A 24,031-nucleotide genomic window follows, 5' to 3' on the forward strand; every position below is an offset into this window, starting at 1 on the left:
GTTAAATAAGATCACCCCCTGGCACAGAAAACTGGACCTGGGTGGAGTAGGGGGTGGAATGCTTGGCTGGGCTAGTACCTGCCTATGGGTGTCAGCGCAAGGATGAGCAATGTCAGGCTGGGCTGCAGCACCCTCCCTCCTTTGCCCCAATCCCAAATGTGAAAGAACCAGATGTCAGGGAAAATCTTGTAGGGAACTTGTGGGGTCACCTCTGTGGGGCTGTAGCATGCACTAGAATCAGGACAGCGTATGGACCATGTCAAGCCAAGTTAAGCTTCCATACCCACCAGTGAGGGCTGAGACTATGGGTGGGCCATGGCAGGCTGGTTTGAAACACCTGCCAACACATGCAGAATCTGATGCTGGGGATGGGCTGGCTATCAGAAATCTGTGTACTCCAGTATTGTGTTATAGCTCTCACTGGGGAGTATGAGAGAAACAGCTGTGGGAAGACCTGACTGGGCAGGGCTGCAGCACCCATTACTGTGTATACTGCCTGAGTTTGGAGAAGGCCACACTGGGCTAGGCCCCAGCTACCACTGGCAGTTGTGATACACAGAATGGGTGTTGGACAGGCCAGGCCGATGTGGCACCCAGTGGGTCAAACGAGAGTCAGATCTGGAGGTAGGCAAGGCTGAGGTAGGAGTGTCAGGAGTGGGTGTTGGCCATGTCAGGCTGAGCTACAGCATATATCAGCACATGTATGAGTCAGGTCTGGGGGCAGCTGGGGATGACACTATATAGAACATACATTAGCACGACTGAGAGCCAATACAGGGTACAGGTCAGGCTGGATTGGACGGCAATCCAGTTCACACTCACCAGTTCACATAAGGGCTGGGGTTGGCCAGGCTGGGCTAGGCTACTATACTCTCAGGTAAGAGCTGGGATTAGGGGTGGATTGGCCTGAATTAAACAATTGCACATGCTGGCAAATGCCAAAGCTGAAGGCTGGTCATCTCAGAGTGGGCTGCAAGACCTGCTGGCTTATGAAAAACCTTGAGCTGGGAGTAGGTCTGGTAGTAGAACATGGCGACTCTCTTGCTGGAACACTTCTTCCACTAGTGAGCATGAGAACTAGGACTGGGGCTTGAGCAGTCTGGGAGCAGGTCAGATGGGCTAGGCTTTCACACGTGCTGGCATGCATGAGAGTCAGAGCAGGTGTGGACCAGCCAGGCTGTGCTGCAGCACCTACTGACAAGTGCTGAGATTGGCTGTGAGTCATGACAGTCTTGACTGCAGTGCCATCCGGCAGGCACAGATCTGGAATTGGTAGTGGGTCTGGTAAGGAAATGTGAGGGCTTCCCCTCTGGGCTGCAGCTGTCATTGGTAAACATGGGATCCAAGACGGGGGGTGGGCCAAGCAGATCAAGCAGCAGCCCCCATCAGTATATATGTGGGCTGGGCCTGTGGTCAAGTCAACCTGTAGCACCCATGGATGTGCTACAAATAGTATGCAGTATAGACTGGGCTAGGCTGTAGTACATGATGGCACACATATAAACCAGGACTGAGGGTGGGACTGGTGGGGGTTATTGGGAATTGCCTCAATTATGTCCCAGCACCGCTGGTTTGTGTGAAGGCTAGGCCTATAGTAGGTTGGGCTGGGCTAGGTTGCAGCACCCATCAGTTTGCGTGAGAGATAGGAATGGGATTGGAACTGACTAGGCAGCTTCAGCCAGTGGTATGTGCATTGAGTGGTATAAGTAATGGACATACTCTGACCCTACACTAGCCAACACACACAAGATCCAAGTCTGAGGTCACACCGGGAGAACTCCCAGTTAAACCACTGCACTCAATCCCCAGCCACAGGGAACATCACAATATATGTGGTCTGAACTTGGAGTGCATGTAATAAGATTTGACCTCTTCGGTTGCTGATGCCATGTCCAGATGCACGTGGAGGACATGACAGCCACTCATCTAAGTCACCAAAGCACATCAACTGCCTCATTAGATACTGGAAAGCACAACAAAGTGGACAATTCTCTTGGCCAAGCTTTGCAGCACGATCCAAAGTCTCTGGATCTGCTAAGATGGACTTGATCAGCCAATAGACTTTGCAGGGATTTTCTCAACCCTGGAGCAATGAAACCAACAATTCAGAACTATCAAAACCACTCAAGTGACCTCCTTGGAACACTCTTCCCCTTATTGTGGTCTCTAAGGTATCCTCATCCACGGATGCTGATATGGTTTGACAGTAAGCAGTGGGCCAGCACTACTGGAGCTCTGCAAAAGCCACGCGTGGACCAGCAGTACAGTCTTTCAGCTGGAGCTGGCTGCCCCGTCACCTCAGCAGCTTCGGGTTTGCCATATGGAGCTGTACCCCAGAAAACTGTCCGTGGTCAGCTAAGTGAGGAAAGACGATGCGACTCAGCCCCCAGCGCCTCTTCAGGCCATGTGGCCCGGACGTCATGACGCAGTGGTTTCTGATCCTCACAGGACAGCTGTCCCGCGGAAGGGCAGCAATTTCTTCATTAGCCACTTGCTGAAAATCCTTCGGTAAAATGGTATTCTTCCCGAGTGAGTTGATCCGTAGTCGCTCATCTGCGAACTCGTAGGCCAGTGTCCGTCTCTTCGCATCACTCAGCGTTCTCCAGTCTACATAGTAACCTCGAACTTGAAGAGAAGTGGATAACGGAGCCACCTGCTCAACTTCCGCAGCAGCGAGCCCACCATGAGGCCGCCATGCTGTGGAAACAGGAGAAAAATAAAATTGAAACACTTGTCCAAGTCACTTTCTTCCATGTCTCAACTCTATTCATCCTAATCAGAGACTCACCTGTGTATGCATGCTTCTCAATTATATACACAATATGAAAAAGAAAAAAATGAAAAAAAAAGAAAAAATTGTCTCATAGAAATACATTTTGTGAAGTTTGATTTTGCAATATAATGTGCTTTTTTTCCGTGGACTGAGTTGCATGTTCACACTAAGTCTGAAATTTGCATTTGACTTCCTTGGCTCCCCATGATAGGAATAGCTATTAATTCTGATTATGAATATAATTTCCGTTTAAATAAAATAAAATGTGTCAATTAATTTAGAAATACATGTATTTAATTGTGTAGGGCATATTTATATGCATCTCCAAATAAAAACAGTAAATATATATGAATTTTTGAAATAAATGTAAATAATAAATTGATCTTCAGTGTTAGCCCGAGTGTAAGATTTGCTATTGTATTGAATGATAGTGTTCATTGACATGCATATTTATTTTGCATTTAGTAACATTTAGTGCACTTCTGTAGTTTTGCAGGGTGTATTTTCTTTTTCACAATGATTCCAAATAAGTCAGTTGATATTTAAATACTGTAGATGCATCTAACACATGAAAATTCAAAGTCATTTTGCCTAGGGAATTGAAGAAATCCCATAATAATTAAGGTGCATTACTTAGTTTTAATCTAGTGATTTTGTTCCTTAAAAATTGTCATTTCGAATGTAAATAAATGTATCTTAAATAACCTTCCAAATGTCATTGAAAATATTTCAGGGATTTAAGAGATCCAATTAATTTTTCTGAAAGAATTCAAATTTAGCCTTTAAAAATAAAGCAGTAAAACTTTGCAAACATAGACCTAAAAATAGCTCTAGTTGATCTTTAAAATTAATCAAACGATAGTAACATTCACTGAGGAAGATTTAGATCTGAAGAGTTGTGTGTGGATATGATTAAAATAAAAAACCTGCTTTTCAATGTGTCTTTTAAAGTATTCTAAAAGATGAAATAATTCTCTTTACATAACCCTTTTGAGCTAAGTCGGTTTCTCAAGATTGCTGTTTATGAGCACCTTATTTGCCCACCATTCGACCACATAACTGTATTATGAAACTGAATTATCAGAAGATTTTGCATAGGAAAACTGCAGTAGAAAATTTATTTTTCCTGCTTTCTTCTGCAATATGGTTTTCAACATAAGATATTAAATTAAAATAAGAGATTAAATTATATATTGTAATTGCAAAATATTTTCACAAGAAATGAAAGCATACCGTAAAATCTTACATATAAAATCTTGTGTATAAAATCACTGCTTTCCTTTGATGCTGGCAACACAAGTACAGAGAAAGACTCCAGCAAGTCACCAAGATACGTTGCAATTTAACTAAGAATTTCCACTGTTGTGTATACATTCCTGTTTTCCACCAATGACCAGCCACATGAAAGTACCTCATAATTCAAGGAGACATTTTCAACGCCAAGAGTTGAAGAATTAGAGTAGCAAAATAGCTTGAATATTGATGTGTTGAATAAGGACTTTGTATGATCAGTGCAAGTGCTAAGTGAGGTGTAATTTCCCACTCTTAAATTTATCTATCCAATGCCATAAATTCTCAGAAATTTCTGAAACGATTTACACAATTTCCTTTCGTAACCCAAATTCCACTGGGGGGCAGACCATATCTCCTGTTTCCTGCGCTCCCAGATCATATTCATATCATTCTCTCTGAATTCTAGATCAGAGATTAATCTTATCTAAGGATGATTATCAAGACTCCTACAAATAATTTAATAATTCTCTGAGCAACCTGCATAACAAACTTTTAGAAAATTTGAGGAAATTACGAGAAAATTATTTGGGGTACAAGATAGTAACTCTTAGGAGCACTGAATATTGTGTTTAAAAAACAATGAAAGAAAATCAAACTCCCACAAGAAAGAGAACAATCGACTATTTCGTTAGAATCCAGGGGCATTTGGCAAACACAAAACAGTAACACACAGAAACCACTCAGTGTCCTCTTTACTTGGACTTCACAATAAATGAACAGACTGTTTTCAGCAGCAACAATGGGAATCGGATTTAGTTCAATTGTCTACGATGTTTGCTTAAAACACCACAAAATGATATGAATACTGTAAAACAATATATAGCTAAGAGTATTGATTTACTTATATCATCTTACTAAATTATGGAATACATTTCAAATTTTTGCATTTTTAAAAAGATTTTTTTCTACTTTTTTTTAAAAAAGATTTATTTTTATTACAAAGTCAGATATACAGAGAGGAGGAGAGACAGAGAGGAAGATCTTCCGCCAGATGGTTCACTCCCCAAGCTGCTGCATCGGCTGGAGCTGAGCCAATCTGAAGTCAGGAGCTTCTTCTGGGTCTCCTACTCAGGTGCTGGGTCCCAGGGCTTTGGGCCCTCCTCAGCTGCTTTCCCAGGCCACAGGTAGGGAGCTGGATGAGAAGTAGGGCTGCTGAGATTAGAACTGGTGCCCATACGGGATCCCAGCACATTCAAGACAAAGACTTTAACTTCTACGCTATCATGCCGGGCCTATATGTCTTTAGTTTCACAATCTAAATTACTACTACTCTCCAATAACTTGAATGATGTGTGTGTGTGTGTGTGTGTGTGTGTCTGTGTATCAATTACACTGTCAGGTCTCCAGATTACCAAGCCACGTTCCTTTGTTCCTTGTGTTTGTAGTGTAAATACCAGAACAGGATTCACAAATATTGGTACACTTATCCCATTAAGTTACCTATGAATTTAATACATTAAACACTGATTACTGCCTTAGGGACACTGTAGACTTCATTCAGTGTCAGTCTGATCTTATTGGCAGGAGCATAGCACCAGTTCCATCATGATGCACATCCTGGGAATACACAGCTAATGACTCAAGAAGTACCACTCATGGAACCTCAGATTAAGATCATAGTCTTACCTGGCATTTGAGACGTGCCCAGGAGCTGGGGGTGTGATGGGAGTGCTCCTGCCATTTTCTCTCTCTTCTCTTTCTCCCCACTTCAAGGAGAAATGAAAACATGGAATGAACAATATTCCCCCCAATTTTTACTTACTATGTGAAAACTTTTTGTCTAAATAGATGATTAAGTAATATCAATATTTTTATGATTTGATTTTGTCTCAACTGTTGAGGACTTCTCTTTTTTTTTCCTGTCTAAGTCTGCTCTTCCTGGTTACAGTGGGTGTATATTATCTTGACTCAGTCTGAGTGATTCTTCCATAGCTTCAAATTCCCACTGCCCTAGTCACATATTTGCCCGCAGAGGGAGACAAATAGGGTCCCAAGGACACAGGTGATTGGATTTCAACTAGGGAGTATACACAGTGTATCTGCACTCAAATTCCTGGGTTGTCATCTTGAATTTACTATTTATCATTTATATTAATGCATGGAAATTTCTGTTTGATTTATGTATTTCTCATTCTCTTCACATGAGTATAATAATAGCAAATAGAAACAACGGTGTGAGTATTGGAGCAAGTTGTACTATTCCTATTCATTTTTTATTTCAATATTAAAGTTATTTTAAGGTAAATAGATAACATTGTATCAACAGAAGGGGAAATTCTAAAATCTAAATTCTAAAATGGAAAGTCATATCCAGTTTTTGCAACTTGAAACAAAAAAGAAGCTTCTCTCGGATGTTACTCAAACAACACAAATCTATAGACCTCTGACATGAAGAAATAATCACCATTCAGCAAATTTGCTCCCAAGATAGTGGGAACAAAAATAGGTAAAATATGTATGCCTTTGCTTTCATCTAGGATGGAGCCCGTAGTGTATGTGATGTGAACACAATGTATGCATTACCTAATGTTAGAAAGTGGTCAGTAGCTTCAGGTGAACATACCAGTACAATGTGAAGCATTGTCGTCACTTTTCATTGTTGCTATTTGAAGGCATAACACAGTCATACATTTCAGTGTATTCGAACTAAATTCACAGGCTAGTATTTTTAAGGTCCTGTTTACTTAACTTATAGAATTGCATTTCATTTGTGACATGAAAATGCTTAATGTTTCCCCAAACATATGGCTTGATAGTGTGAAGCCTCTCATCAGATTAAAATTAATTTTTTTAGGAAGACAAAAGGCAAGAGCAACTCTGAGCTCCAGGGTAGCTTGGCAGAAGCGGAGGAAGCTGGATCTCTCAGGTATCATTGTTTTAACGTATGGTTAGCACAATATCTAGAATACAGCAAAAAAAAGTACATGTTTCTAATGAACATAAAAAACCATTAGCAAAATTGATGCAAATTTTTGAGTACATTGTTCAATAAGAAATTAACTTATTGTGACATTCAAATATTAAGATTTTCTACTGCAAATAGAACTTTAATTGCCATATTATTATAGCCAAGATACTGCTATTGAACCTACTGGACTGAAGTTACTGTATTCCTAGTAATGTAGGGTGGTTTCTAGTTACCTTGGTGTTCTCCATTGAAGTTCAAGAAAAGCAGTTATGTGGGTTGTACCTTGAAAATAAGACTTTTAAGAATGAATTAAATATGTTTATTTATATTAAAATAACAGATTTCATGGATTTCATATCTGCAGTCTAAAAGTTATTCCCACCATACTCCCTCTTTTCCACCTTTCTTCCATCCTCTTTTGCAATTTTTCTTTTAAATTTTTGAGGGCATATTTTCAATTTATTTTATAATCACAACCTTAGTCCTCCTGTAAATAAAGAATTCAACAAGAAGAAAATTTTAAAAAGCCACTATTTCTCAAGAGAATAGACCTGGACTATAAGCAAGAATCAAACATAAAGATGTCAATTTAACCACATATTGTTTGTACATTTTTTCATGGTAGTCTGCATATTAGATGAGAAACAAGATATTGTGTTTGTATTCTTGTGAAGGGCTTATTTCAGTACGCATAATGCTTAGTAAAACTGGAACACAGAAGTCCTCAGCATTTCATAAAAATGACACCATTTTGTTGGGCATCAGTACAAATGTATCATCTTATGGGATTAGGAAAACCAGGAGAGAAAGAGTTGGAGTATAAGATGAGATAATGTTTACAACATCTGCTAATTTTGAGTGGTTGATTCAATATGTAGAATATAGGGACTACACAACATGTGAACAAGTTGACTCATTAATGTACATCAAGAGGAAGGCAAGACTGCGCTAAATAACCTGTCTGCCCCCTGCCAGCGAGTACCTCACCTGTGATCCTGTCCGAAATAACTTGATTTGGGATTTGTAGAAAACTTACATACGGCAACCACAACATACTCTGAATGATGCTTTTGCCTTACTTTACAGCTGTATTTTACTAAATTTGCATTGAATAAGTATATGTCAGTATGCATATCATATGTATTATGGCACAATATAATTTTTTTTTAAAGATTTATTCATTTTATTACAGCCAGATATACACAGAGGAGAGACAGGGAGGAAGATCTTCCGTCCGATGATTCACTCCCCAAGTGAGCCGCATAGGGCCGATGCGCGCCGATCCGAAGCCGGGAACCAGGAACCTCTTCCAGGTCTCCCACGCGGGTGCAGTGTCCCAATGCATTGGGCCATCCTCAACTGCTTTCCCAGGCCACAAGCAGGGAGCTGGATGGGAAGTGGAGCTGCCGGGATAAGAACCGGCGCCCATATGGGATCCCGGGGCTTTCAAGGTGAGGACTTTAGCCGCTAGGCCACACCGCCGGGCCCGGCACAATATAATTGTAATTTTCAACTTTTCCTTAAAACATTTTTCTGTACTTTTATTTCTGTTTTTCTTTTTTGTTCCTCTTGTCTTACATAAAGTGACATCTTTGAATAGATTGAAATCTGGTTCCATTTTTTAAATGTTGCTTATCTTTGCAAAGGATAGGAGTTTTCCAGACAAACTCTTTGTGAAAAGTCTGCTGACCGATGACCTGGTTCATATCCCCACAGAAGCCCCACTTCACCTGTGATCTAGTTACTAACATTGCATTTCTTTTAGCTCTTCTGTGTCCTCAGCAAACTTTTTTTGGTAAAAAGTAGCTCCTATTCATGCTGCTTCAAACTGGCTTTTCAGAAAACAAAGCAAAATGAAACACAGCATAAAACAAAAATCTTTTTTTCCTGGGAACCTACAGTTTACCTCTCTAGACTTCTGGAATGGAGTGCAGACTCCAGAAGGCTCAGCTACGGATCTTACGGTGGACTCCGTCGTTAGAAACAATTCATTGCTATTTTTTCCCAGAAAACATGCTGCTCATACCAAAAAGTTGTCCAATCCTGACCTCACAATATCTTTGGTCAGGAACTCTGTAACAGGTCTTTACTAAATGTGGAAACCCTATCATATATATTAGATTTTGTCCTATGTGTATACGAGAGAATTTATTGAAGACAATTTTTTGTTTCAGTCTCTGATTGCTTTCATTGATTTATTTTTGTGTACATCCCTGGAGAAATGACATGAAATTCTTGATTTTCATTTTAAAAGTGCAACTAGGAGAACAAGTTTATCTTTTCCTTTTGAAAAAGCAAATGGAGATGATCAAGGGATAGCTTCCATTTACAATAATATTTGCTTTAGTTTTACCCAGTAGTTGTAGTTTTGTAGATCAAGTTTCTACTATTTCATAGTATTTGTATTATGTATTATATATTTTATAGTATTTATGTTATATATTTTATGGTATTTATATATAACATTTATATGGGGGATTACACTGTGGGAGGGCAGGCTAAGAAACCACTTGGGATGTTGGTATCCAACAGGAGTGTCGGTTTCTGTCCAGGTGTACCACTTCTGATTCAGCTCCCTGCTAGTGTGATTAGGAAAGCAGTAGGAGATGGGTCACATCTTTGGGCACCTGAACCCAGGTAGGAGACCTGAAGAGGATTACTGCCTGGCTTCTGACTTCATCCTGGCCTAGCTTCTGCCACTGTGGATACTTCATAAGTGAGCCACGACATGGAAAATCTTTTTCTCATCTCTGACTTTCAGATACACAGAAAAATCTTTATTTATAAATGCTAATTAGGCTGAAAATTGATAGCACCTTTTCCGTTTAAAAAATATTTATTTATTTTAAAAGCGAAAAAGAGGGAGAGAGATAGGACTTCTTAGATGGTTTCAACAGATAAGTCATCCAAAATGCATGAACTGTAAGCTGGATCAGAAGCAGAACATCTGGACATGCAACTGACATGACAATATCCCAGGTCATCACAGTTGACCACAGGGAATCTTCAACTAGTCCTTTCATAAGCAGCTCATTGTTAACCATGGAAACATCATGTCTGGTGCTTGATTTCTGCAGATAGGTTTTAATAAGTAAAAATACATTAGTTGTATTTTAATATCATTGTAGATGTACTTATTTCTTCCAGATGCAATTCTTTGCAGAAACTCTGGCTACTGGTCATCTTATGGCTGATCTTATTTTTCATGATAAGTAATGTTTCAATGTTGTATTTCTCACAATATTTCACATTGCTGTATCACTGGTATTCCTCATTTTAATTCACATTTTCTTTATTTTATTATTATTTTTTTGATATTTATTTGTATTTGAAAGTCAGATTTTAAAGACAGCAAAGGCAACAGAGAGAAAAGTCCTTCATCCACTGGTTAACTCTCCAAACGGATGTAAGGGCTGGGGCGGAGATGTGGTGATCTAAACCAGGAACCAGGAGCTTCTCTCTACCTATGCTATGTTGTGGCAGGGTCCCAAGGATGTGGGTCATCCTCTTCTTTGGTCATAATCAGGGAGCCAGATTGTAAATGGAGCAGTTGGGACTCCAACTGGCGTCCACATGGGATGGTGGCGTTGCCGGCAGAGGATTGGTTTGTGATGCCACCTCATTTCCCCATGTTTTGTTTTATTGATATCCATTCTGAGGGGTAGCATTGTGGCACAGTGGGTTAAGCTGCCCCTTGAGACATCCTACATCAGAGCACCAGCCCCACCACTGCCGTCATTTGGGGAGTCAAGCAACCAATAACAAGTTCTCTCCCTGGTAGCTGTGCTTCTCTCTGTCACTCACCCTTTCAAATAAATACAATTTCAAAATGATACAGTTACCCCAGAGAAGACAAAGCCAACATAGTGCTGTTGTGTGAAAACCTCCAGGAGGCAACCACAGGCTTGCCCAGAGGTGTTGGCTGCTGGAAGCCTTGCGTGTGAGGAGATGACTGAGTGTCACACTGGAACTTCTGTTTGTTTGGATCCTGCAGGTGTCATGATTAGCTACTCTTTTCATGAAAGAGCAGTCTAATTATATATTTCCCCTCCAATTTTTCCCTCTATATTTCATTCTCTAATTACTTCTTGTCATTTAACTAATTAGGCCATTATGCTATTCATTTAACATTAATTGGACACTTTTTTTGTACTAAGCATCACATTAAAGTTTAAAAAATGCATATTCTGAAAGTTGATAGTTTGGAGGAAGAAATACCTTTAAATAAACAATTAGACTGAATGTTTCAATGCCCTGACAAAGGCATGTGAGACTACTTCAAAAAATTCATGGAAAAAGGAATTAAAACAGAATGAGCTTTTCCCATGATGTTAAAAGGCGCTCTTGGCTACATATACCTCATTATAAACGACCTAAAGCAATGCTAACCGGAGTTTTGGCTCTGTGTTGAAAACTGCCCTGAAGCACAGAATGAGAGTTACAGCAGGTACAGATCCAACCTGTTATTGCCCTGGAGGTGGTGATGCTTCCCTTTCTGCAAAATCAGACTCACACCCTGCCTGTTGCTAAAGTGGCTTCAGCATTTCTTTACATCTGCCTAAGCTGCATAGGAAACAGCCTACCAATGTGTGAATTAAAAAAGGTGGCTGCTTCATTATCCCAACAATTAAAAGAGTTGGGGTAGTGTTTGTTTGGATTTGGTAGGATTAGTGATATAGAAGTTGTTACAGGACATAATGTTGAACAAAACTAAAAATTAAATTGCATATTGGAAGTATGTAAATCATAAGGATGAATAATCCTAATATGCAGAATGTCCCATATAACCGGAGCTAATTGGCACCTTAACATTGATCAGCAAAAGGAAGTTAAAGGCAGTAAAAATAAAATACAAACAATTGATACCTATGACATGTATACATTTATTGAATAACATAATACAATCTCTAAAACAAAATAAAATTTGAGTATTTGCATGGTAAATATCTTTTTAAACCTGGACATATTCTTTCTGGTGAGACAAACTTCAGTGCATTCTACTTGGGAATGAATATTGACAAAATACATGTTATATATACTTATGTTATTTATTTGGAATATAGAGTTACAATGAGGGAGATAGGGAAAGAGAGAGACTGATCCATTTGCTAGTTAACTCAGGAATTGTGGCAAGAGCCAGGAAAAGCAAGGAGCCAGGGACAACTTTCATGTCTCCTATGTGGATACTAGGTACAAGAGCTCAGGAACCTGGAACAGCATTCACTCCCAGGTGCATTATCAGTAAGCTGAATTGATAGTGGACAGCTAGTACTTGAACCAGTGCTAATATGGGACACCTGGGCTGCAGGAAGCACTTAACCTGCTGTGCCACCAAGCCAGGCTCACAAAGAAATATTTTAATGGTTTGAAAAAAAAAAAAAGCAAAGAAAATAGAAAATCTCTGGTTTGAAATGTGTTTCAAATAATAATATGATTTAGCTGCTTAAAATCATAGCATATATTGTTTTTATTACCATTTAGACACTATTAAATTTTTAATGATTGCAATAGGTAAAAAATTCAAGGAAGAAAAGGTTATAGGATTCTGTATTAGTAATTATTAAATTATTAGAAAAAATGTGCTAAAACGGAATTCAATAACAAATTCATAATAGATGTGAGTGTTTACCAAATCTGAGTGATCTCTTTCATATAATTTTTTATTTTTAAAAAGGAATTTTTTAAAATGTCAGTATGAATATCACTTAGCATTTTTTTTTTATTGGAAAGGCAGACATACAAAGAGAAGGAGACACAGAGACAAAGATCTTCAGTTTGCTGGCTCTCGTCCCAAATGGTTGCAATAACTGGAGCTGAGCTGATCCAAAGCCAGAAGCCAGGGAGTTCTTCTGGGTCTCCCACATGGCTGCAGGGTCCCAAGGCTTTGGGCTGTTCAGGACTGCTTTCCCAGTCCACAAGCAGGGAGTTGGATGGAAAGTAGAGCAGCCAGGACACGAACTGGCACCCCTTATGGGATCCTGGGGCATGCAAGCTGAGGAATTTAGCCACTAAGCTACCATACCAGGACAGTATTAGCTATTCCTAAGCATTTTTATTGTTCTACCTAAGAAAAATGAAAGAAATGGAGTTTGGAAGATGGCAAACTAGGGTGAAGACATATTATTACTGCGTAATAGAAATGATCATATCCATATGTGAAGACACAACGCAGTATGAATCTCTACTTCCAAATCAAAGATGGACTCCAAATGAAGCTGTTAAATCTATTTTGACAATAGGATGCTTGACTCTCTGCCGGTGTCCACACCTGCAATGTCAGTATACACTTAAATGGCAGGATGATGGACTTATGACTGTTTCTGAAGGAAACAATATACGAATTGTTACAATATAGGGGCGGAGGGCATTGGGGAGGAAGAAAGAGAAATCCCAGAGGCTATGGAACTGTATTATAAAATAATAAAATCAAATATTTTAAAAATGTTTAAAAGAAACAGAAGAAATTAAAAGATGGAGAATTTTTCCATGTTTCTGTTTGGGAGAATCAATATCCTCAATCTTACATATTATTGAAAGAAATATACTGATTCAGTGTGATCCCATTTAAAATCCCTACAACATTCTTAGAAAAAGATGATTTAAAAAGTCATCTGGAAGCACAAGAGACCATGAATAATCAAAGCTTAATTGAAGAACAAAACTAAGCCTGCAGGAATCTTAATTCCAAACTCTAAGACATACTGTATGACACAGATAACCAAACAATCTGCCCCTGGTACAGAAACAAAGGAACAGAGCAACGGGGCAGATTAGAGAGCACCAAGTGAGCTCACACTTGTACAGCCAACTAATGTCCAACAAGAGAACTGAAAATAATATAGGGACAGCATTTGGGCTCCTCAACAGCTGATGTTCAGATAGTTGGATATCTGAAAGAGGATCCCCACTTTTCACCCTATACAAAAAATCAACTCTAAATGCATCAAGGACCTACATCTGCACCCAGAAACCATGACATCGTTAGAGGAAAACATAGGAAGCACTCTATAATATGTCGGCATACGGAAAGAATCTAGCATGCAATTCAGGGATTCACACATATAAAGATTCATTAATCATGATTAGATCATGAATAGTGACTTGCACCCAGGAGTCCTGGCTGTTGGTTTCACATTCGGTCATGGTGACTGGCAAGCCTCATCCCATTTGTCATGCTGCAGTGGTCCTCTTCCTGCATAGCTGTACGCCCCCAGAAGGAGTATGTGTTTGACCCTGTTGATTTTCATAGCTTCTTTTGTGTTTTTGTTTTCTCCTGCTGCATGTGTTTGCTCCTCATGAGGCTTAAAACACAGTTTAAGTACACACTAGTACCTGAGAATACTTTTGTGTCATATCAGTAGGAGAACAATTTACCACGTAGAATGAGAAATGTTTTGTTTACAAAATGTGGGAAACTATGAATTTCCTAAAAATAATTGATGTTTCTATATGTTTTCCTACTATCAGTGCTTATTGTCAGTGTAATTATCAGTGTAAGTTTAAGGTGTCAGATTCATGCTTGATAGATCATCTAGTGAATAGCCGCACCTATTAAGGAGGGACTACATTCTATTTGTAAAAGCAATATTTTAGATGCCTATTGCTTTGTAATCTGTAACACTGAATCACAAACATCGCCTGATTGGATCTTCATGATATTTTTAAGAGAAAAATGAGGAAGGATGTGTTAGAGCATGTGTTCTTTGTCTTCCCCTCCCATTCTGCAGAGCTGTATTTCTGACCAGTGTTGTATACTCCCATACAATTGATTCCATATTTTCACATTTGATATCCACAAGTTTGAGGTGTGCAGACATTATTGTATAGTTGAATGCTTTCTGATTATTTTATTTCAAAAATAAAATTAAAGCAAATGTCAGCATTGAATTTGTTAGCTGGTTAAGGAGACACCCAGAATTTCTGTGCTTCAGTCTCCATCATGCCATTTAATATAAAAATCCTAACATTCTGTTTGCACAGCTCTAACAGTAGCTTTGCATTAAATGTAACAGCCATCTTGTTTGAAGTCATCTTATAAATCAGCAAAAAGGAACATTGCAGTTCTATGGCAGATGATCTATGGTTTTATTTTTATTAGTAGAAACGCTGGGGACAAACAGAGAGAGAATAGCATTCTGTAGGAATTTCTGGAGGAGCAGCAGTAAGCTGCGGATTGCTTTGCCACAGATCTTATTTGAGTGGTTCAGATTTCACTGCCCTGGAGCAGGTTCTATTACAGTCCATTTATTTGTCAGGCGAGGGTTTTATTAGTAACTGGTTGCAGATCTTGCATGAGAATGAATCTTCTTACAGCCTGAACATAAAAGACTAACGGAGTTCAAAGTCAGCACCGCGTTTGAAAGCTTTAGCCTAGGCTCAGTCAGGTGAAGAGGTTGAAGTTAAGGTTCCGTTCTGCTCTGTTCAGATGAAGCTGAAAACAAATACTTGGGATGAGTGTGTGAGTGTGAGTGTGTGTTTCTTCATCTCTCTGCTCGTGATATTAGCACTAGCACGCTGTACACCTCAGCTTGACCACTTGTTTGTGCTGATGGCATATCAAAGTTGTAGCACAAACATGAAAGGAAAAAAATGTGACTTCAGCTGTTTCAGGCAAGGTTAAAACAAGATGGAGTTAGGCGTTTGTTATGAAACAGAACTGCACAAGACATAGATAACTCAAACTCTCCTGGCCACTGGAATGCCAGTTTGCTAAAAACATTTATGGAAAACATGACCAAAATACCTTACAAGAACATTTTGCAACTGGACATTAGTTTTATAATTATATTATGTTTTATATGGTTGGTACAATTTTTCAAAACTTTTAAAAGATATTCTAGATTAACTATCATTCAAAGCAGGAAAAAAAACCTCTTTAATGATGACAGAATATTTAAACAGAATTATTAGGCAATTGTCTTCCTGAATTTTCTGGCTTTACAGAGAATCCAGGAGTCCAGTGAGGAAAAAAAAAAGAATCTCACTTGGCTGTAATCTGGCACGTGTGACAGACTGAGTTTTTGTTGTATCTCAGAAGTAGAAATGGTGTTTGGTGTAGTGTCCACAGTGTAGCAAAAAGGAATGAAAACATGTACTGAAAATGATGCTCACAAGGGCAACAGATGCAGCAGCATGTGTGAGCATGGTGGTACGCTATGTTTACTGATGCAGTGTGTCATTGCATTTCAACACTGCGAGATAGATTCCCATACAACGTCACCTTTTTCAAAACCCAGTTTGGAGAGGAAAGTACTGTGAGATGAACAAAAAACCAACAAAGCAAACAAAACAAAGTACTGTAAGAACTTAATTAGGGTTCACTGTGATGGTTCAATTGGCTAATTCTCCATCTCCAAGTCCCAGGACTCCATATTGGTATTTGTTGGTGTCCTGGCTGGTGCATTTCCCCTCCAGCTCTCTGCTTGTGGCCTGGGAAAGCAGTGGAGGATGGTCCCTGCAGCCATGGGACCTTGCACCCACGTTGGAGGCCGGAAGACGATCCTGGCTCCTGGCTTTGGTATCGGCTCAGCTCTGCCTGTTGCGGCCATTTGAAGAGTTGAACCAGTGGATGAAAGATCTTTCTGTCTCTCCTTCTCTCTGTAAATCTGCCTTTCCAGAAAAAATAAATAAATCTTCAGAGAAAGAACTTTATCTGTAACTTTGTTATACTTTGCTGCATCTTCTAACACTTAAAAAAATGTTAAACCTAAGAAAGCAGACAAATTCTTGAAGTTTGACAAAAAGGAAATATTATACAGCTTCCAACATTTCCAGAAAAATGAAAGTCAGACATCCACAGTAGAAAGACAATAGCAAGGCTTATTGAATTGGTGATTGATCTGGGGATCAGGATCACTCCTTTGTATTTTTATATTGATAAATACAATTATCGATATTTACTGTTACAAAAATGCTTTGCAATACAACTATGCACCACATGATGATTTTTCTTTTTTTAGTGAGCAGCAGAGCATGTATAGTATGGTGATTTTAACAAAAGATTTTAACAGAGCTGACATGTGCCTATCTCCTTATATTGTCCGGTTCATAACACAACACATTAGGAATGTGTTTTTTGTGATGATGGTACAGATGCACTGAGCTGCTAGCCATGGAGAAGTATAGTATATACAATTGACTTCAATATATAGTACTTGTTAATAATAATAAAAGACAGTGTTACAGTGTGTATTATATAATGCATATTACTCTACTCTTCATATATATTTACAGTAAATACCTACTTATAAAAAGTTCACAGTAGAATACCATCAGACTCATACATTATCTTAACTATTTCTTGCATCAAATTTTATGCTGAGGGATTGAACTTCACTTACCAGGTAAATGTGTTTTAATTTTTTTTTTTTTAAGATTTATTCATTTTATTACAGCCAGATATACACAGATGAGGAGAGACAGAGAGGAAGATCTTCCGTCCGATGATTCACTCCCCAAGTGAGCCTCAACGGGCCGATGAGCGCCGATCCGATGCCGGGAACCTGGAACCTCTTCCGGGTCTCCCACGCGGGTGCAGTGTCCCAATGCATTGGGCCGTCCTCGACTGCTTTCCCAGGCCACAAGCAGGGAGCTGGATGGGAAGTGGAGCTGCCGGGATTAGAACCGGCGCCCATATGGGATCCCGGGGCGTTGAAGGCGAGGACTTTAGCCGCTAGACCACTCCGCCGGGCCCAATGTGTTTTAATTTTTAAAATTAATTTAAAGGGAAGGAGAGATGAGCAGAGAGAGATGGGAAGGAAGAGAGAGAGAAGGAGAGAGACAAATACAGAGAGAGAGAGAGAGAGAGAAACTTCTTGGCCAGTAGTTCCATGCCTAAATGTCAGGTTAGCACTGGAAACTAGTTCCAAATCATTTGATAACAAGTTTTTTTAAAAAAAATTATGATTATTGTAATGACAAAAAATGTAATTTACACCCAATTGTGCAAAAGTTATTATGTCTTAATTTGCATAAGAACAATAAGGAGAGGAGCTTGGCTCAGGGTAAACTGAATCCAGAAATCTATCATTAATTTTTTCCAGAAACACTTACTTTTGCTTCTATGGCTAAAATGCTTTTAAAAAAATCTTCATTTCCATGCTCTCTTTTAATTAGGCAATTGGGAATAATATCTACACTTAAACGCTTTTGCCATTTTAACTGAAAATATCTTGTGCTTTATTACAATAAAGGATTCTTCTAATGTATTCAATATTGCGCTTGTACAGTATTAAAATATTTGTCAAAGAACCTAGTCTCACATAAATATCTTGCACATACATAGTATCTTTCACATTTCAGCAGAATTTGTTTTATTTTTTTTATTTTGGTGTGTGTGTGGGAAACAATACAGTCAATAAAATCTAACACAAAACCACAAAGAACAATAAAACTTTAGTCACGTTTTGCAATTTATGTGCTTGATTACTTTCATTCTACTTTTTATAATCATTGAAGCTTCCAGTTTAACATCTTGGTAGCTCCCCTAAATACACTGTTCTAATCTATTCTATGATTCATTTATTCACCTGGATCTTTATCATTTTTTTCTCTACTTTAAGAAATTTTGAACTTCATTAAGAATATGAACTCCTAAGCCATGTCCACATTCAAATTCTATCATCAATCATTCCTTGATAAATAAATTTTGTTAGATTTCAGTTTCATCAACTTAATAGTTTTAAAAATATTTCATAGAAAAATAGAATAAAAACATAAGTTTATTTTGCTTCCAGAATGTTTGGACATCTGTGTAACTATTTTCATGATTAACAGTTTCAATTAATTCTTTAAGATCCCCTGTATAGTACTTATTCATAGATTTATTTTCATTATATCAAATTATAAAATAATGAGAAAATCACAAGTTCTGTTTCTCACTGCGATGTTAGCCCACTTTTCAGTTAAAACTCAAAACATGGGTTGGAGCACAGATACAGTCTCAGAATGCTTATCAATAAGCAGCTGATAACTATTGCAGTCACCTACGTGTTAGTACTACAAAGTCATGGTCACTACTGTTGAATCTCAGTATTTTCCGAGCATTCTAATACCTCTCTGAAAGTTACACTTATCCTCTCAACCACAACAAAATGATTTTTCATATCTTCAAAATATCTGACACTAAAACTTCTCTTCACATCTTACCCAGGTATTTCCATTCTCTTCACACACAAACACTTTGAGGACAATGGGTTATGAGACATAAACTCTATTAATGATTGTAATTAAGCACAACCCTCATTATACCTTGGATTATTCTTCCAATTAAATCTCATTGTTAACTCTTATAGGAAAATATCCTTCTTAGCTTCTGATATGATTGCTGACACATTTTTATCATTTCCTATAATCTCTACAATAAATTTTACTTTTTGTTTGTGTATTTGCTGACAACTCTCCCTGAATCAAGTCCATTATCATTAGGTGTTCTCTCTTGCATTCTGCATTAAGGAGACCTTAACACTCACCTTATTCCCTGCCAAGTGTCTCTACATGTTTCTTCTGATTCCAGAAAATTTCCAGAAAGATTATTTGTTTTCATATTTTATAACATTTTATGTAGTACTACTTTCATTTTCAATTTGGCTTCTGACAAATTATACGCTCAATAAGACCTTCAATGCAAATTTATTTTTACTTATTTCTGCTATTTTGTTTCATGAATAATTTCAGTGCTTCAAGATATTTCTTTTTCCTTTTATGAGAACATATTATGACTAATAGAATCTGAAATCTTATACTCCTATAACTACTGTTTTTAAAACTCTTTTCTATTTCAGTGTTAAGATATTCGATTCTTTAAAGTTTGATCCCAGATTCCTCTTCAACCCAGTCTTCCTTTCAAAAATGACACTTTAAATAATATTTAAATTTCAAATGATTTGTCATTTTACATATTTAACTTACATCCAATCTGATGACTACAGGTTTGCATTCACATCCAATCTACTTTCAGAAAACTCAGTGTTGCTTTAAATTTAACATATGCAAAATTGTACTAGGGGTTCTGTGCAGTGATCTAGCTGCTGGGGTCCTCCTTGCAAGCACAGGGATCCCATATCGCCTCCGGTGCTAATTCCAGCCGCCCAGCTCTCCATCCAGTCCCTGCTTGTGTCCTGGCATGCAGAGCCCAGCCCCCCAAGGGTTAACCTCACCAGGTATGCCTGCTGCACTGATTTTGCTTTTTCTCATACGGGGTTGCACTTGAGAAAACTTGAGAAACTGCGGGCTGATCAAGCAGGGCACGACGTCCCCCGCATGATGATGGGTTCATGTTGGCCTAAACACAAGCTTCCTGATACATGCGAGACATGCAATGATCAAAGAGTGTTAGAATATTCCCCAGGAGGAACTAGACAGGGTATGTTAGAACGGCCTGAAGTTCCAATAAATGGCATTCTTACACGAATGGCCCAGTGTGTGCGTGTGATTTCTTTTTTTTTTTCAACCCTAGTCCCTCCGCTCGGCTAGGGGTACATGGCAACGTGGGCGTTGCCGGCACTGGCAAAGCAATCAAGGATGGCCCAAAGACTTGGGATCCTGCACCCAGGTGGGAGACCTGGAAGACTTTCTAGCTTCCTGTCTTTTGGTGGACTGAGCTCCGGCTGGGGGAGTCAATCAGTGGTGAGAGGATCTTCCTGTTTTTCCTCTTCTCTATATGCCTGATTTTCAAATAAAAAAAAATTACTAAAAATGCACTCAAGTTCATTACTTTTTCACCTGGATTTACTTTCATATCCCTGTTCCAAGTTTTTTTTTTATTTTTAAAGATTTATTTTTATTTTTATTGGTAGCACATAGCTACTGCGCTGGGCCCTCTGTTCTAAGTTATGTGTTAGACCAATCTAAATCTATTTAGATATTGTTTTCCTTTATTCCCCATGGCTGTTTCATCTCATATTTTTAAATTTGTCTGAGATTATGTCTTGCTTTTTTTTTCTCTGAATTTCTATTCTGTGTTTTCTATTCCAGGGAACCCGTCACTTCTTGTCTACAATATTTATGTAGCCCCTGAGCAAGTTCTTTCACAACAAATTGTACTTCTGTTCAATCAATTCTTTTTAATGCATCCACAGAGATCATTTATTGTTACAAACAACAAATCATCTCATCTCACTCCCTTCCCTCTCCTTGTCAAAAGTCACCATTTATACCCAAATATTCTTTTTTCTTTTTTTTAAGATTTATTTATTTTATTACAAAGTCAGATATACAGAGAGGAGGAGAGACAGAGAGGAAGATCTTCCGTCTGATGATTCACTCCCCAAGTGAGCCGCAACGGCCAGTGCGGAACCAGGAGTCAGGAACCTCTTCCAGGTCTCCCACACGGGTGCAGTGTCCCAATGCATTGGACCGTCCTCGACTGCTTTCCCAGGCCACAAGCAGGGAGCTGGATGGGAAGTGGAGCACCGGGATTAGAACCGGAGCCCATATGGGATCCCGGGGCGTTGAAGGCGAGGACTTTTTAGCCGCTAGGCCACTCCGCCGGGCCCTATACCCAAATATTCTTAAAATAGGGTCAAAATCCTTACAGTGGTCTAGCAATGAAGACATGATTTTTATTCTTTTGCAGGTCTCTGTAATTTTAACAGAATGCCGTAACTTTTCTCTGGCTTCCTGTTTACTAATAAATTATGTCTAATTTTACTAAGCAAAAAAAAAAAAAATCCCTCTGCCTCAAACATACTTTCCCCTGATTTTCACGTGTAGTTCTTGTATATTATTCAAACTAAATTTCTTATATTGAGTCTACTCACTAAAGAAAGCCTTCCTTAATATTATACTAATACAATCCTTTTACTCATGATTTTATTGCACAGTGTAGCTTTATTTCATAGTACTTATCACAGTTACAGTTCTACTACAAAGATAACAAGTTTCTGGGGATAAGCTACATGTTTGATTTTTTCTAACTTCTATTTACAGAACTGCATTCTTATTTCTCTAAAACTGCTATTTTGTTTTGTCAATAATTTCATTGCTTCAAGATAGTTCTATCTCCTTTTATGAGAACATATTATGACTAAATAATTCCTTCAGTAGTTTTCTGCTTAAGTTTTTGTGGTATCACAGACAAATGCCCCCAAATGGAACCTCACTTATTTACCTCTGCTCGTCATCTGTAAGCACTTAGTAACCTAACAAAGACATAAGAAGCTGCACCGTAGTTTTATATGGCTTGAAGTCATTCACCAAATATTCTTTTTAGCGTTTATGTCACAATATATACTTTTTGAACAATATTATCCACTGTCATCTCTTCAAATGCTCACAGCACCTCGGATTGGGTCTGACCAAGGCAACGAGGTCAGAATACTCTTGAATTCTCCCTTTGAATGGGAAGAACCCAACCACTTGAGCCATTTCTTCCGCTCACAGTGTATGTGCTACCAGAAAATTGGAATTAGAGGAGAATCCAGCAGTTTAAGCTTCTAGGTTCTGAAAGCCATCTTTTGAAATAGTACCTAGAATAGACAGAGTATGCTTATTTCAAGAAATTGAAAGTCATTCTTTTACCTTCTCTCATTCATTCTCACCACTCACACATGAGAAATGAGAAGCTTAAATAAAACCAACCTCAGAGTTTTGACATGAAAATTTGAGAAGCGATTTATCTGAAAACATATTGTTTAACTGATCTCAAGCTTATAGTTTCCTGTCTTTGCATTGCATTCTCCTGACTTAAGGGAATAGACAATTTCTTTTTGAAGTGGGAACTGATTGGTTCCTTTTTCTGCTGGCCCTGCGGGATGTAACAGTTTGAACATCTTAATCTTAAATGCATTCACAATCACGGTCACCTTGAGCCTAGTGGGTAATGCCCTTTTCTTGGGGCACATGGATTGAAATTTGTACATTGAGCATGTTAGTGGGGAAGATTATGAAGATTCTCATTACAGCGATGGTGAAGCATAGTTGTCAATGTCCAGAATCCTCAGCTCAATGGATAATGATGGAAAACCAAGCAAAACTTGCTTCAAGGTAACATTTGAAACATGAGAAGACTTGATTGCCTAGAAAATCAGTTCCCGGGCCCAGAGTGGTAGCCTAGCAGCTAAAATCCTTGGCTTGCACGTGATGGGGTCCAATATTGAAACCTGTTCATGTCACAGCTGCCCTACTTTCCTTCCAGTTTCTGGTTTGTGGCCTGGGAAAGCAGTCAAGGAGGGCCTGAAGCTTTGGGACCCTGCACCCATGTGGGAGACGTGGAGAAAGTTCCTGGCTCCTGGCTTCAGATGGGTGCAGCACTGGCCATTGTGGTCACTTGGGGAGTGAATCATCGGACAGAAAATCTTCCTCTCTTTCTTCCTCTCTGTATATCTGACTTTGTAATAAAAATAAATAATAAATCTTTAAAAAAGAATATGCAATGACTTCTGTTACATCATCAATTAAATTCTACAAGTGACAGCCGAAGTTGTAGTGACTGAAATGAAGTTAAAATTTGTATGCGAAACCAGGAAGCTGATTAGTTAATCAGCTAAGTATAAGCAATAATGGATATAAAGTCCACCTATTCTTGCTCTAAAGTAAGCAGTTAGGGGTGGAAATTTCTCCTAGTAGCTAAAATGCCAGTTAAGATGCCATGCTGCATTTTGGACAAAATGTTTGATCCCTGTCTCTGGTTCAGGGCATTAATTTCTTTCTAGTGCAGGTATTTGAAGGCCGGGTGGCGGCTCACATCACTGGATTTCTGCTGCCATTGTGAGAGGCGTGGTCACAGATATCAGATTTGTCTGAACCCAATATTGGCTGTTGAAGTCAGTTGGAAAGTCAACCAGGAGATGGTACTTCATGCCTTGAGTCTTTCTCTTTGTGTGTCTTTCAAATTAACTAATTCTTTTAAATAAGCTTGCCAAAATTTAGGTTTTTATTATTTTTATTAATCTTACTATTTGTAAATACCTAGATGGAGTGTTTAACTTAACATAAACGCTCTTTGAGCTTTCTCTGTCTGAAATTTACTATGTTGAGTGAATGAGAAAGAAAATGTTTCAGGATTGTTATGCTGCAATTTTACATTCTGACACACTGTGAGCTGTAATTGTGATTGT

The 24,031-nt window shown here is 38.6% G+C and overlaps 1 protein-coding gene across 1 annotated transcript; it reads right to left on the reverse strand.

Moving 5' to 3' along the window:
* Positions 1-2,293: 2,293 nt before the first annotated feature.
* Positions 2,294-6,663, reverse strand: LOC101528454 (small ribosomal subunit protein uS14m-like). Its single transcript, XM_058672252.1, has 2 exons — positions 6,630-6,663; positions 2,294-2,697 (listed from the first exon to the last, which is right to left on the reverse strand). The coding sequence occupies exons 1-2, from the start codon at positions 6,661-6,663 to the stop codon at positions 2,294-2,296; spliced, it is 438 nt and encodes a 145-aa protein (XP_058528235.1).
* Positions 6,664-24,031: the final 17,368 nt, after the last annotated feature.

The sequence above is a fragment of the Ochotona princeps genome, chromosome 14, assembly GCF_030435755.1.
Source record: "Ochotona princeps isolate mOchPri1 chromosome 14, mOchPri1.hap1, whole genome shotgun sequence".
NCBI classification, from domain to species: Eukaryota; Metazoa; Chordata; class Mammalia; order Lagomorpha; family Ochotonidae; genus Ochotona; species Ochotona princeps.

Excerpts from the sequence above, each read along its gene's own strand:
- LOC101528454 (XM_058672252.1), bottom strand. The coding sequence starts at position 6,663 with ATGAAAAGTGACGACAATGCTTCACATTGTACTG. Across the intron at positions 2,698-6,629 it reads CAATGCTTCACATTGTACTG|CATGGCGGCCTCATGGTGGG; the intron begins GTATGTTCACCT and ends CTGTTTCCACAG.